At 40.5% G+C, this 15,817-nt stretch overlaps 1 protein-coding gene across 3 annotated transcripts in view; it reads left to right on the top strand.

The window, feature by feature from the left end:
- The window catches only part of GNAQ (G protein subunit alpha q), a 317,449-nt gene that overhangs the window by 220,538 nt on the left and 81,094 nt on the right, over positions 1 to 15,817 (top strand). For all 3 annotated transcript variants that reach the window (XM_045469051.1, XM_045469052.1, XM_045469050.1), the window contains exons 4-5: positions 11,064 to 11,192; positions 13,745 to 13,874. In XM_045469051.1, coding sequence (XP_045325007.1) covers positions 11,064 to 11,192; positions 13,745 to 13,874 — 259 coding nt within the window. The remainder of the gene's footprint in view (positions 1 to 11,063; positions 11,193 to 13,744; positions 13,875 to 15,817) is intronic.

Genomic DNA, 15,817 nt, shown 5'->3' with positions numbered 1-15,817 from the left:
TCAGTCTGTTAAGCGTCCGGCTTCGGCTCAGGTCATGATCTCGCGGTCCGTGAGTTCGAGCCCCGCGTTGGGCTCTGTGCTGCCAGCTCAGAGCCTGGAGCCTGTTTCAGATTCTGTGTCTCCCTCTCTCTCTGCCCCTCCCCTGTTCATGCTCTGTCTCTCTCTGTTTCAAAAATAAATAAACATTAAAATAAAACAAAATTTAAAAAAAAACGTGCAAGGAATTTGAATGTTGAGCTCAAAATGCAATAGGAATTTCAGAGGTAGACTCAGTATATCCACCTGATTTAGGGCTGAATTCTTTTGAAGAGATACCTTGGTAAAAAGTTCCTGACTGATGAGCAAAATAGTTAACTCTAGGGTGTGTTTCCTTTGACGCTTGGAGCCATCCTGACTTTACTCTTCATCTGCTGATAAAAAGGAAGTGTAAACCTACTGCAGGCTTTTGGAGACAGACAAGATTATCGTCTTGTCGAGAGAACGTTGGGTCAAGGTCTAGTCTTTGATGGAGTTCCCTCTGCCACTCATCACCTCTGGGGTTTTGACAAAGTAAACCCCACTTGCTCCAGACTCTGGTGTGTGATCTGTAATCTCTAAATTGCCTTCTAAATTCTGAAATCCTGTGATCTATTACAGTAGACTGCCTTTATCTGAGAAACCATTATCCTATGCAGTCAAGTGAAAACCTGGCACCCCCAAATTTACCTGAGAATGGAATGAACAAAGATTATTCTCTACATGGTTAAATTACTAAAAATGTCATCTTGAGCCCAGAAGAAGGCATGGATATTGAATATGTTTGCTCTTTTTGAAAAGACCAACAATAGTATGTCATTTTTTTTTTCACTTGAGTGACATATTTACTTCTATTTTTGTTCTGTTTTGTCATCTAATGAGCCGTATCTCCTAATAACCTTTTGCAAGAATAAAACAAACAAAACAAACAAAATTTTTGTCTTCCACAGTGAACTGATGATTCTAAGATGCGGGTCTTTATTATTCGTTTTTTAGAACCCTTGGCACTTCAGAGATGCTAAGATAAGACTTGGGTATGCTTTACACTCTAACCTTCATTACTGCGATGTAATAGGGAAAGGGCACCTGTCTGCCATTCATTCACCCTGCCTAAAGGGCATAGCGGGTGCGAGTGACATGCTTCATATTGTCAGCTTGCTGCCCGCTCACGCTTTGGCACAGCGTCTTCAGCTTCTGTAGTTCGGCCTCTTCTCCACAGTCTCCCCAGGACGGCACTGTCCCCAGTTGAAACCAGGAATGTTGTTACTCCCGAACAGGGATTGGCAAACCCACAGGCCAAATTCAGCCTGCTGCCTGGTTTTTTTTTTTTATAAATAAAGTTTTATTGGAACACAACCACGCTCATTTGCTTATGTATTACCTATAGCTGGTTTTGCGCCCATTGGCAGAGTTAAATAGTTGCAACAGAGACTGTATGGCCCACAAAGCCTAGAATATTTACTGTCCGATTTTTACCACCGCCTGCCCCCCTCTCCCCCCACAACTCAAATGGCAGATATCTCTTAGAGAAGACTGAATGTTTACAGGCACCTGGTATTCTGCGTTCACTTGCATTCAGATAGAACTTACCTTAGGGCCCCTGTCCTCTGAATTAACCCAAAGCTAAATTTCAGAATACTGAGAGAATGGATGGCTTGTATTCCTTCCGCAGTACTCAGTAAGTGCTGCTTTGCACAACAAAATTTGATAGGAAGTGGGCATCGGAGAACCCCGTGTCATATTCCCTGTCAGTACCTCTACAATGCCATGTAAACAGCGTCTAGTACCAAAGATGCTATGAATGACCAGAAATGTTCATTGAGTTGATTTGACTCTGAGAGCCAGGATTGTGTCTTACACGTCTTGCCTTTTGCCCATTGTCGTACCTGGAACAGCTGGTTAAGGAGAGTGTGATAGGTTTAACCATCAGTGGATCCAAGGGTAGAATTGACAGCCTTTTGTAATAGAACAGGTACCTGAGCAGAAGACAACTCTCGCTTCAGTCACAAGTAAGCTTTGGAACCTTGCTCTCTCCATGTAACCCTTTAGGTCATTTGGGTCCCTTTATTTTGACTCCTGCCTGCCAAGCAGTCTTTTAACTCTGACTGGATGACCCTGATGCTTCATTATCACTATGGCATCTTGATTTAAAGTAATGAGTTGAATTTTGATCTGTAATTAGTGCAATTAGTTTACTATGACCAGCTCCTCAGACCTGATCATCCTCATCAGAATGAAAGTTCTGATCTTACAGAACCAACATCCAACCAAGTTAAGGGGACGTGACACTGAGATACCTACTTTAATCAGTAGTGTTTTTTCTCATGGCTGACGCTTGCCTACAACCACTGGAGCCTCTAGTTATTTAACATTTTTTTAATGTTTATTTATTTTTGAGACAGAGAGAGACAGAGCATGAGCAGGGGAGGAGCAGAGAGAGAGGGGGACGCAGAATCCGAAGCAGGCTCCAGGTTTTGAGCTGTCAGCACAGAGCCCGACGCAGGGCTCGAACTCACAGACTGTGAGGTCATGACCTGAGCTGAAGTCGGACGCCCAACCGACTGAGCCACCCAGGTGCCCCTGCCTTGCAGTGTAATTACTTAAAGCACATTCATCTCCATTGCCAGACTACAAGCTCCTTGAGGACAGGACTCACATCTTTTTTTTTTTTTTTTTTTAATTTTATGGTTGGCACTCCATGTTTGCACAGTACCTAGCTTTCAGTGTAGACTTTCGGAGAAAGTAATTGGATGAATGACTGAAGAGTAAGAAAGTAAGTAACTTCTGGGTTTTCCTAATTTCTTCCCATCTTTCTTTTCGTTTCTGCCTACCCAAATCTCATTTTGTCTGCTCAGTGTAACTCATCCCCCACATCTCCTCCACACTATTCTCTAGTGACTACAGTTCATAATCATCTCTCCTTCCTTATTGCCTTCATAGTTAGCAGCTCACAATTTGGCACTTAATTATTTCTTAATTGATTCATCTGTGCTATCTTAGCTTCCCAGGTAGCCTCCTGTCCCTCAAGGCAAAGGATATATATATCTTAAGTATTTTGTACCAGCTCCCTGTGCCAGCCCCCCTCCCTCTGACACACACAGAGTGCATTAGCTTTAACATATAACAGATTTTCAATAAGTTTGTGTAAATTAACTGAATTAAGCACTATCGTTACATTTCAGGACAAGCAGGCAAGGATAAAAAGCAGTTTTTTAATGTTTCTTGAATTGCTTTGTTTTACTTTTTTTCATATTTATTTATTTATCTTGAGAGAGACGGGGAGAAGGAGAGAATCCCAAGCAGGCTCTGCGCTGTCAGCACAGAGCCTGATGCGGGGCTTGATCCCACGAATGGTGAGATCATGACCTGAGCCAAAAGCAGGAGTCCGATGCTTAACTGAGCCTCCCAGGCGCCCCTCTTGATATGTTTTAGAAGTGTAAAAATTTTGTCAGAATTAGCAGCTTTGAAAGTTACCACGTAAAAGGCAAATAAATTAACAAAGCAGAAAGCCAGACCAGCAAATTGAAAAAGGCCTCTTCCTTCCCTTTTCTCTTTCTTTTTGCCTCTCTTTTCTCATTTTGCTTTTGCTTTTAATTATAAGATCGACTTATTTGTTTGAGCAACAGACTGAAAAATCTATCTCCATGACCCAAGCAGACGCACAAGTTGCCTAGCCCATTTTCCATTTGACATCGATGGGTTCTTTATTTGAAGCATTCGTATCAACTAACCATATATAAGATTCCTAAGAACCTGAAACTATTTAACAGATGCAGCGATAGGATCTTTTTATGAGACACTTAATTTACTTTTCCAAATCTGCTTTCCTGAGTCGGTTTAGTTCTTTGGCCAAGGATAATTGAAATGCATGATTTCTCAGACTTCTCTTTTATCCCCCAGAATATTCTCCCTTGAGTTGTTTTCATAAACCATAAGGATATCACCTACTTGCTACCACTGGGTGATCTTTGTTTTAAATCTGTAATTTTGTACTGAAAACAAATAACTTCTTAGGACCCAACTCCCCGTGATACATGCTGCCCTTCCTTGAACGCTGATCATGGTGTGCCAGGTGTTAAAAATGAAGGAGGAAAGTTGGTTTGCCCCCCACAAAATGAGCTCTTCACGGGATGGGAGCGTTTGCATAATGAGTAATCCTGTGCAGCTAACCAGCCTAACCAGATGACCAGGCAGGTTCCTTTCTGCAACAAGACCTGCCAGATGCAGAAGGTTGGGCACCAGACCCTGTACTTCACTGCCCCCAGCGACTGGCAGTTTCGCAAAACTGTTACTTCCCTCCATGTTGTTCTTTGAACGTTCGCTCTGTCTTTTTTATTTTTTGCCTTCGAGCCCCTGTGGTCACATGGTACCTGTACGGGAATCACGTGTTCCTGGTTGTCTCCTTAGCTTCAGCTGCTTTGGACAGTGTCAAAGAAGATCTCCTGGCGTGATCTAGCTTTGAACTCCCCTCAGACTGTTCCTCTTACAATGAGGCCTTCTTAGGTTTTTTGATGAAGCCGACCTAGTTTTTCTAACCTTCTTTTCAATAATTAAAAATGTGAAATTCTACCCAGAGCCATTTTCTGTGCCAGAACTTCCTTTTAATGTCTGACTTGAGCTGCAAATCTGTCATAAATGCAGCCTGTTGAGAGCAGGCCCTTCCACGGGAATTGAAGGATGCGGGCACATATGCGCAGCACCAGCCCATAGCAGGTTAACTACTCCGAGGAGCTATTCATCTATCTTACTATGTTTGGTTGGATTTATACCAAATGTCAGAGATTTCTTTTTTCACTTACCACCCACAGGTATTCCCCCTTTTGGTGTAATTGCTGAGGGTTGTATGCCTATAACTTACTACATTTTTTTTTTTTTAACCACAGCTGTAATGTGATATAGTTTACCTGCTGAGTCATCTCTGAATTTTATTCATGTTTCTTGCCTTTAAAAAAAGCCACTTAATTTCTAATTTCTTTTCAATTACCCTTCCAGTCATAGGTGGTGGGTTTTTTTCTCTTCGATTTTAAAAAGATGTTTCTGTCAAAAACAGGCTCTCATTACATGTCAGATTGGAGCATAAATTAAATGGGAAGGTGAACTCAAAACTGTTATTGACAACCTATTGTCAAAAAAGAGGAATAATTGGCATTTTTTTTTAAAAAAAACATTCAAGAGAGAAAATGCCATAATTATTTTGATTGGAGCTTTTATTTTAGGGACAGTTAAGCTTTTCTCCTATATGTTTAATCATTTAAAGTAATTACATCCTATTTCTGAATTTCTTATTTTTTTTGTAGCCAGAGGTGACCCTGAAGTTAAATATATAAAGAATTTAGCAGCTACAAGGTGTGATGATAAACTAATGGGCATGATTTCCTTAATCAAATCACTCATACTACAGAAGGGTGCTTTGTGGATAATCACCAAGGATTAGAGACAGTTCAAACAAGTTCCCAGAAAATGACTCTGTCCAAAATATGTGAATGTTCATTCTATCCCTAATAAACTTCACCATTTTGCCTCTTCGTATAGCCCTTTTCTTGACACAAGTCGGTAAACTTCTTGAAGGCAGGGATTATGTCCTGGGAATCTCCTGGCCTTAGCACCTATGAGAATGTCATGGTCAAAATGTATCAGTGATTTCTAGATGACCCTGCATTTTTCTCATGGTGGGAAACAAACTATTGAAATTTTACTACATGAGTTTTCTTATTGCCTTGTTTTTCACTGAAAACCATCAGAAACCCGTTTCTACCATTAAGGGGAGTGTGTGAGAATCTTCTGTCTGTAAAGTACCACTCCCTCCATTTGCCCAGGGTTAGAGGGAATTCCAAGGCCTGAAAGCTTGATATTGACAAGCATAAAGCAGATACACAAATTATATCGTTCTCTGGCCAGGACCTAGAGAGGAGCAGGGAAGTACCGCTGCTGAATGAAATTAAATAGATGATGCCTTTCCTTTCTGTCTTGTCTCTACATTCGTCAGAGGCATTTAAATTCAAAATTTAGTTCTTGCATAATGCAGGCGAGTAATATCCCAGCCAGGTAATTACACAGGTAGCTAACAACCCCCTTACTCCTGTGTTTTCTCCTAAAAGGTGTAACTTGCTGTTCTAACCACTACAGCATTTTCCACCAAATTGTTTCAGTTTGTCACCTGTTGAGCACCTGCTGCTGTGTCTAGTCCTTCGACTAAGCGTTGGTGACCAGACACGAACAAAGGTAGTCATGGTCCCTGATCGCACTGAGTGTGAGAACCCTGACGGGACAAACACACGTGGAAAAATAGTGGGGACTTTTTTTTTTTTTTAATCACTTACCAAGTTATCAATTAGAAATATCTCAAAGCGATGACAAGTTATTGGGTGGATGGATGGGAGTAAGGTGAGTTTTATCAACTAAACCTCCCATTTTCTAGCACTCTTGCATATGTCTTGTCTCCTAGACAGTTAAAGAAGTCCCATGTATACCATGGGAGATCTGTCTCCCTGACATCAGGAGAGAGCTCCTGCCAGCCACTTGTTACACATACATTGCCTTGGAAATGTACCTTGTGCCTGTTACCATAGCAACACCCTGAGAATGACCTCAGCAGCCTCTCAGAATCATTCCTACAAAACAAATTATAGCTATAATTAACTTTCTGAATTTACTCTGCAATATAAATTTGTTCAGACCTCAGTGTTTCTTTGTAAAAGGTTAAATGAATGGAATAATCCACCATGAACCTCTTCCCCCGCACCCCCCTCCCCCTGCCCAACCGGCATATTCCACCCAAGTGTTTCTTCAGAAAATGAGATGCTTCGATGTAAAGCACAGTTCAGTTCAGAGACTCTTCTATTACCTTCCCTCACAATGTGTCAAGAATCAACACATGAGGATGTGCTAGTCCCTTCTGCTCTGTAACCCCATTTCTAAAGGAACAGAGTGGCTTTTTCCCCTAAGCGGACGTGAAATGCAGAAAGTGCTGTGAGCCCAGAGCCAAGGGGGCACATGGGTGGGGCTTACACAGGAGCAAGCTCTCCTCATTGGCCCACTCCTGGCCGTGAAAACTGCAGGTCTTTTTTTTTTTTTTTTTATGTTTATTTATTTTGAGAGAGAGAGCAGGGGAGGCACACAGAGAGAGGGAGACAGAGAATCCCAAGAGAGATCATGACCTGAGCTGAAATCAAGAGTCGGACATTTGGGGGCGCCTGGGTGGCTCAGTCGGTTAAGTGTCCAGCTTCGGCTCAGGTCATGATCTCACAGTCTGTGAGTTCGAGCCCCGCGTCGGGCTCTGTGCTGACAGCTCAGAGCCTGGAGCCCGTTTCGGATTCTGTGTCTCCCTCTCTCTCTGCCCCTCCCCCACTCATGCTCTGTCTCTCTCTGTCTCAGAAATAAACATTAAAAAAATTTTTTTAATAAAAAAATAGAAAAAAAAGAGTCAGACATTTAACGGACTGAGCCATCCAGGCGCCCTGGAAACTGCGGGTCTTGGTCGCATACATATTTTGCCTGTTTCACTGTCCACAACGCATCTTCAGTCCTTCTCCACCACCCAACGGAGGCAAAGCCAAAAGAATGTCAAGCGAGAAGTGCAGTTTATTTAGTCAGAAATGTATGGAGCATCTTCAGTAGTTATTTCCTCGCTCTTGCCACCTGGGCAGTGAACAGACGGAACCCAGTGTGGCAAGCAGCAAGTAAGTGCTCAGTCTAAGTTTGTTATGAGGTGGTTGTTACTTTCTGTGAACTATACTGACAGTGAAAAGGAGCAAAAGAGGGGCGCCTGGGTGGCTCAGTCGGTTGAGCGTCCGACTTCGGCTCAGGTCATGATCTCGGGTTCATGCGTTCAAGCCCCTGCATTGGGCTCTCGCTGCCGTCAGCACAGAGCCTGCCTCAGATCCTCTGTCCCCCCCCCCCCCCCATGCCTCTCCCCAGCTCGTGGGTCCTCTCTCAAAAATAAATAAACCTTTATAAAAAAAGAGAAAAGGAGCAAAAGAAAGATAAAGAAGGAAAAGTACTCTTGCAAGTATGAATGCTTTAGATACTCAGCTAGTGTTTTAGTAGTGCCGTTGGTTCACAGAGACACCCCATGGGCAATATTTTTAGGGCAGTCAGTAAGTCCTTTTACGTGCCTTTTTTGGTTGCGGAATAGTACCCTGATTCTGTCTTTGCCCCATCATGTGCAGTGTGATAGATAATTTCCCACTTCATGTGATGATACTTTAAATTCTCCTGTGCAAATACATATTTGTGTTTAAAAGTGGAGTGGCAACGAGTAGCCCGTTTAGTACTTTGAGAATCAGAAAGCCATGATTTCTCTTTACTGCGGGGACATGACAGTACCTTATGTACAAGAATTAGCCACCCTCCATTTGACCTCTGTGAGTTGTATTAAGTGAGTAGAAATATTTTATTGGGTAGCATATTTCTGAGCCAGCTTGCCAATGTAAATTAGAAGTTCTCTGATTTCTCTGAATTGATTTTTATAGACGGTAATTAAATAAATGACGGTCTTGTGGGTTTCAGAATGTACATTCAAGTTTTTCAAGTCATGTGGTTGGTAAATCAGAAAACTCCAGCTCTACTGACTAGCCAACTGATTTTGCATTTATAGTGTGATGAGCCGGTTTATCTGTAGAATGAGATATAAACCAGCTTCCAAAACATGGCTTGTTAACCCCATCAGATACCTCCAAGGCCATGCCAAGATACTGACTAAATTTCTGGATCCTGTCCATTTTTCTCCCTGTCCCCCACACCAGTATTGTCTCAGCCTTCCTGTCTTCATCCTCCGGCCATTTTTATAATAATTGAAGATGTGAGGCTGGTTTCTATCAGTCAGTAGAGAGCTAATTGCCAGCTAGAGAATCATTGATATGTTGTGGGTAAGGTCACTAGAATACTAATTACTTAGTTGCTTTGCATTAGGAATTTCCAAGATGATCCTTTTTTGTCTCAAACCATTGATATGCCTCCAAAAAAGCAGTTCTTTTATTTCCTTGTTGAAGTCTCTCAGCTCTACTATTTTTAATGATGCATCGATCTTGGCGAATTAATGGAATATTTCTTGTCAACAAGCAGTTTCAAATTCAATAATATAATTAATATGGAAACACCACTGGTAACAGTGGTATTTAAATAATGGTAAAACTAAATACCAGCAGAGGAAAACCATCTATCCATCCCAAAAATATTCATATAAGACTATCTGCCAGGCACTCTTTTAGGCACTAAGGCAGGTATAGCGATGTGTGAGACAGAATCCTTCCCCTACATAGGACATGTGAACTGAGTGTGCACTTGGTGATTTATAACACACTCTGCACCAGACATCTCATGTTTTGTATATCATAACTTACTGTCTTGTTTGTGGGCGTAAAGGTGTTATGATTGTAATCCCTTCTCATTCAGTGAATGGGGCAATCTGTTCTTTAAATCTTGTTTACTTGTGAGTTACTGTGTGTCTACACTTGTGTAGTTACGTGCTTGAAACCGTATCTGTGCCCATCCATCCTTTCCAGGGCCAAGGAGAGTAGCAAGTCTTTGAAATCATTAGGGTGCCATGCAGACCAGTCCTTTTCACCAGTTGGCTGTTAATTATATCAAATCATGTCATTCTCAGAGTTGCAAAATATTTTTTTTTTTTGCAACTTGAGAGAACGAAAAGTAAATGGAACATAAAATTTTTCAAGTGACAAAATTACTCTGATGGAGAACATATGTGTGGTTGCCAGACTTAGGAGAGGTAACACACAGGACACTTGCTTTGCGGTTGGCAGAACAATTCTGTATCCTGATTGTGTTGGGGATTGTACGAATCTCTACATGTGATAAAATGTCATAGAACTATACACTTCCCCCCCAAAAATGTGTGTGTTTAAGAACTGGTGAAATCTAGGGGTTGCCTGGGTGGCTGATTCAGTTAAGCGTCTGACTCTTGATCTCAGCTCATGTCTTGATCACAGTGTCATGAGTTCAAACCCCGCGTTGGGCTCTACCCTGGGTGTGGAGCCTACTTAAAAGAAAGAAAAAAAGAAAGAATTGGTGAAATCTAAGTAAGGTCTGTAGTTAAGTTAATAGTATTGGATGGATATCAGTTTTCTGGTTTTGATAGTATGTTGTCATTATGTAAGTTATTATTGGGGAAAGCTGGGTGAAGGGTACAGGGGGAATTTTCTGTGATAATTTTGTGACTTCTTGTAGGTCTAAAATTATTTCAAAATGAAAAGCCTTTTTTTTTTTTTTTTAAGGAATGGAGAAGTATCATATAAGCAGATAAATTTAAAGCTTAGGTGTGATGACTCTGAACACTGGAAATATCTGACCTTAGACATTGTTACCTGAGTAACCAGAAATCTCAAATCTTGTGGCTTCACATTAATTACATATGACTTCAGCTTTGGACAGAATTTAAGACATGGTATGCTGCTGTCCTCTCTTAGGGGAATGAGGAAATACATTCCAGGAAAAGACTGATGTTCTGCAAAAAGGCCAAAATAAATAAATAAATAAATATATATATATATATATATATATATATATATATATATATTATAAAAATAAAAATAAAAATATAAATATATATGCTTGAAACCATATCTGTGCCCATCCTCTCCAGGGCCAAGCAAGTCTTATATATGAATAATCCTGACCTCATATGTAACTGTTATCTGTTTGTTTATACAACTAGACAAATAAAATTTATGTAAGTAATTCAAAAACTATTTGCTTTAACCTCCTGCTTTACCCATCAAACCTGCTAAACAAGTAGAAGGTAGAAGGCTCATTGAATTTCTTTTCTTTTCCCCCCTCTACTTTTTGTATGGGTTCTGATAGTAAGAGAAGGCATCAGAAAGCCTGTGAAGCAAGTAATCCATAGATGGGTAACCTTGCTGTGACTAATGGAAGGTTGACTTTACCTTTCAACTTTCCAGATTTCTCTGTCACTTGATGAAATTTTTCTTTCTCTTCTCTACCTGTTAGGATTTGTTTTTGCCCTTCCATTTCCATAGGCAGATTTGGCCTGATGGTGTCCTAACCTTCTCATTGTGTCTTCCCTCCTCCAGCTATCTTAATGACTTGGACCGTGTTGCCGACCCCGCCTACCTGCCTACGCAACAAGATGTGCTTAGAGTTCGAGTCCCCACCACAGGGATCATCGAATACCCCTTTGACTTACAAAGTGTCATTTTCAGGTAGTAAATGAGTCCATAAAACCCACCTTCCAGCTCCTATGCCTTGAGTACATTTGGTGAACTCTACAAATACTGAAATCCGTTGTAGACTTTGAAACAATATCACCTTTATACCAATTATTATCATTAGACACACAAATAAAATAACGTGTTCCAGAAAGAGGAAGTAGAGGAAAGGTGTGTGGGCAGGTTTCTCATTTCAAATTCGATCACAAAGAAATCAATGAAATCTTAGTTTGCTGGGGGTTGAACAAAATCAGTCACTTAAACATTGATCCTATTACTCTTTGAGAATCGTTTTTAACTGTGAGGATAGATTTTTAGATTTGTATAATACATGAATGATCTTATGACCCTACTAATAATAGAAACTATATGCTGTCACAAGCTTTCGTGTTGTTTCCCAAGCGTGCTGGTACCAATGCAAAATTCTTCAGTTGCAATAACAATACGGGGTGTTTCATATCCCTAAAATAACTTGCTTGAAAAATTTCAGAATTTGTCATTTTGAAAATGGATTGGTTAGCCCAGCCTAAATGTATGTAGGAAAAAAGAATGAAAAATTCTGTTACTGTTCTGTGTGGGTAATACTTCAGAAGTGTTCTAATTTTTTTTTAAGAGAAAAATAATATGCTTTCATTTAATCACTCGGTTGTACTTTTAGTTAGAATACAAACCACATTGTGCTTTGAGAAATGAAACCGTGTGAATATGTCTTTGAGCACAGAGAGTTGAGTTCTTTGGGGGAGCCTATGCCATTGAAGACAACTACATATGCTACAGGGGTGTGAAATAGGAGTTAATGTGACCCGTGTGACTCCACAGTGGTTCAGATGAGCAGGCTGTCTGTCATTCCCTGACAAAATACTCTGGACTTTAGTCGAATCAGTCTCTGCCCTACAGTTATGCCTGACCGCCAAATGCCACACTCATAGACATATCCGTAAAGGGGGTGATGTTTTGGAAATATTTCTGAGCCTCCTTTTTTTCATCTCTAAAATGGTTGCATTAGATGATCGCCAGCATTCCTTATAGTTCCAGCATTCTGGATCACTTAAGCTTTGAGTTCATAGCGTTTAAAGATCTTTCATGGGGAACACCCAAATTTCTTTCCTCTTATAACTGTACGACAGGATACTTTCAGAAAATGTAGGGCATTTCGTAGAGATTTTCATCTCCTCATTGTTTTATAATTATTAGTGAATTCTGAAGCATCTCGTTTTTATTACACCACGTACACTAGCTGTAGAGGACGTTTTTGGCCACCACAGTAAAAGTAATGGCCAAGAAGAGTAATTCCCTGCCACCATCAGAAGCATCTTACAGGGCTCAGAGTGACAGGGTTTTATAGAATGAGGATTTCATGTGAGTGAGTAGTGAATTGTTTGTTTGGCATGGGGAAAGAGCTAGAATTTAATATTTCTAAAAACTTAAGAATTTTAGTTTTGATGTCCATAGTTTATAGGTCTCCCTGAATCCATTGTTTTGCCCCTTAAATATCTCTTCTTTGCCTTAGAGAACTTTTAGAAGCAGTCCCTAGACGATCCTCGATTTCTTAGTTTATGTTTAATGCTTGGAGGCAGAGAGACACCAGGAATAACTGCAGTTTTTAAGAAATGCTCAAAGAGCCCTACTCTCAAACTTGTGTACCTACAGCTTTCATTCTCTGATAGCATTTTATCCCACAAATGTGGTGCACGTGTTAGTTGAGATACGGATTGAACAGTTTGAAGCAACTTGGATTCAGTACCAAGTATTGCTTGATATTTTCATATGAACATTAAAACTCAAATTAATTGATGTCGTTGGTGGTTCCTAACTAGTAACTAGCACACAGTTGTGTTAAAAACACATCCTTGAAAGAGCTCGAATGATGCCTCTTACAGCGTCTTGACATTTTATACACCTGACTTGTAGCAGGTTAACAAGTTGGTTTGTGCATAAGGCCAGTTGAGTCATGTTACCCAACATGACTGGACTTGTCCCAAATAATTGCCAATATTGGAAGGAGAAAGCAAGTCACAATACCCTTTGGATAAAGTATCAGTGGGGTCCTGTTTGCATTTAGTTGAAGCATCACACACACCCATATTGAAATACATAGCATCTTGTATCTTTTAAATGTATTTACAGTCCTTTCTAGTGTCCTTGAGAAATACACAGGATCTTCATTCTCACTTCACAGAAAAAGAAACTGAAGTCAGTACTTGCCCTTATAGCTTACCACAAACCATATTTTGTTCCTGACTCTTCTGTGCACGATTAGGTAAAACACCATTTTGCTTGACTTCAGTCCCGGATTTTTTGCAAAGTTATCATTTTCATACACATCAGATAACTTTCTTGTAGCCACAGCGGCTTATTACCCGGAATGTCTTGACTTTGACTGTTAGGTAACAGAAAATTAGTAGATGTTTAATAAGTAATTGAATTGACTTGGATGACCATTCTCTTTTAGAGAGTGTTTTTTTCCTAAGAGTATAAGTAGAGCTATATTTATGTTGAATTGTTTTCTTTATATGCTATTAATATAAATATTGTTAACCTTACAGAATGGTCGATGTAGGGGGCCAGAGGTCAGAGAGAAGAAAATGGATACACTGCTTTGAAAATGTCACCTCTATCATGTTTCTAGTAGCGCTTAGTGAATATGATCAAGTTCTCGTGGAGTCGGACAATGAGGTGAGTGCTCTTTGGACAGACAATGGATTATCATTTTAATATCTGATACAAATAAGAGGATGCAGGGTGTGGAGCATGGGGTAAACTTATTTCACTGCATTTTGACTACTGGGTTGGGGATTTTTTAAATAATAAAAATAACCCTGTGGTAGCACATGGTGTAATGAGAACGGTAAACTCTTTTGTCAGATGTGTGAGCAGGCCCGTGTGTTCAGGCTTAATTTGACCCTATTTTATACTTTTAACCCTCAGAAAATGAAAATAACATGGAAATCCCTAGGCTAACCCTCACATCTTTTTCTAGCCCTTTTCCTACTCTTCCTACAGGATGGAGCTGGGAGTGTTGGAGCCAGTCAGCCTGTTTTGTTTTGTTTTCGTTTTGTTTAAATCATTGTTTGGGTGTTGGGTGGGCCCCAAAGAGTACTCAAAACCTCTCTTGGCACATGTGAGTGACTTTGCAGCTGGGTTCTGAATCAGTTCATTGTGGAGCCAAGAAGTGTCTCAGTGACGAGGCCCTTCGGCTCTTACAGAATTCTATAGACTGTGGCATAATTCTATCTCTGCTAAGCAGTGAATGATTGGAAAAATACCCTTGATATGCTTGTGTGGAGAACTGATTCAGTATTTATAATCTTCTCCCCATTACATGAAATCCTAACAGGTATAAATACGGATTTTGAGGATGATAAAGTCTTGATGAGTCAGAATTGACTATGGAGAATAATGCAGGGGCATAGAAAACTCACTTCGAGCGGGAGTTCAGCGTGTGTGTGTTGGGGGAATGGAAAAGATTCCTGACATCCTGTTAGAGGCAGACATTGCAGACCTGCCAACAGTAAATATTAAATATCCTTCTGATAGGATAAAAAACAAAGAGAAGGAAGTGAGATATCTCCACTAGCTGATTAAAACACAATCTGACATATTAAAATACACTTTCCATACTATACATTTTTTGGTAAAGAAGAATGTTGGCTTCTGGTCCTTTTAAATATTTTATTTTTCTAGAAGCATTAATATCTGTATCAAAATAAATATGCAGTCCTTTATAGCATTTCTTTTGCATGTAGGATTGATAAAGAGTTCAGGAGGGACGCCTGGGTGGCTTAGTCAGTTGAGCGTCCGACTCGATTTCCACTCAGCTCATGATCCCAGGGTCGTGGGATCCAGCCCTGTGTCAGGCTCCATGCTGCGTGTGGAGCCCGCTTAAGATCCTCCCTCCCCCCCACCGCCGCCCAACCTCCCTCCCTCCCTTCCTCCACAAAAAATAAAAAACAAAAAAGTTCAGGAACCAATATCCCATATAGAGCTGAGTTACCTATTCACCTATTCATGCATTTCAGAATCTTTTCAGGGTTACAAGTTTATGGGCTTTTGAATCAAGTAACTTTTTTTTTTTTTTTAATTTTTTTTTTTTTCAACGTTTATTTTTATTTTTGGGACAGAGAGAGACAGAGCATGAACGGGGGAGGGGCAGAGAGAGAGGGAGACACAGAATCAGAAACAGGCTCCAGGCTCTGAACCATCAGCCCAGAGCCTGACGCGGGGCTCGAACTCATGGACCGCGAGATCGTGACCTGGCTGAAGTCGGACGCTTAACCGACTGCGCCACCCAGGCGCCCCTCAAGTAACTTTTTAAGAATGTTTTATCAGCCACTTGCCCTCTGTAGCTACCATAAAAGTGCCTGACAAGCAAGCTAAAATACAAGGCAGTCAGTTCCCAAGATTTAAGGTAAGCAATTACCATCAGAATTTTAGCTATAATCTCTCTATATGTATTTCTGTCTTCATATCTGTGTTCAGTTGTTGTTCCTTAATCTTTGGATATAGTATTTTGAATGTAGTGCATATCATAGTTGGGAACAGAATAAGACAGCTTTTCTGATTTCTTCGAATGTTGAATCAAGATAGAAAATGTTTTGAGGGCTTATCTACTATGTGCT

This window comes from Leopardus geoffroyi, chromosome D4, assembly GCF_018350155.1.
Source record: "Leopardus geoffroyi isolate Oge1 chromosome D4, O.geoffroyi_Oge1_pat1.0, whole genome shotgun sequence".
Taxonomy (NCBI): domain Eukaryota; kingdom Metazoa; phylum Chordata; class Mammalia; order Carnivora; family Felidae; genus Leopardus; species Leopardus geoffroyi.
Note: the sequence above shows the minus strand (reverse complement) of the source record. Positions and strands in the feature narration are given on the sequence as shown.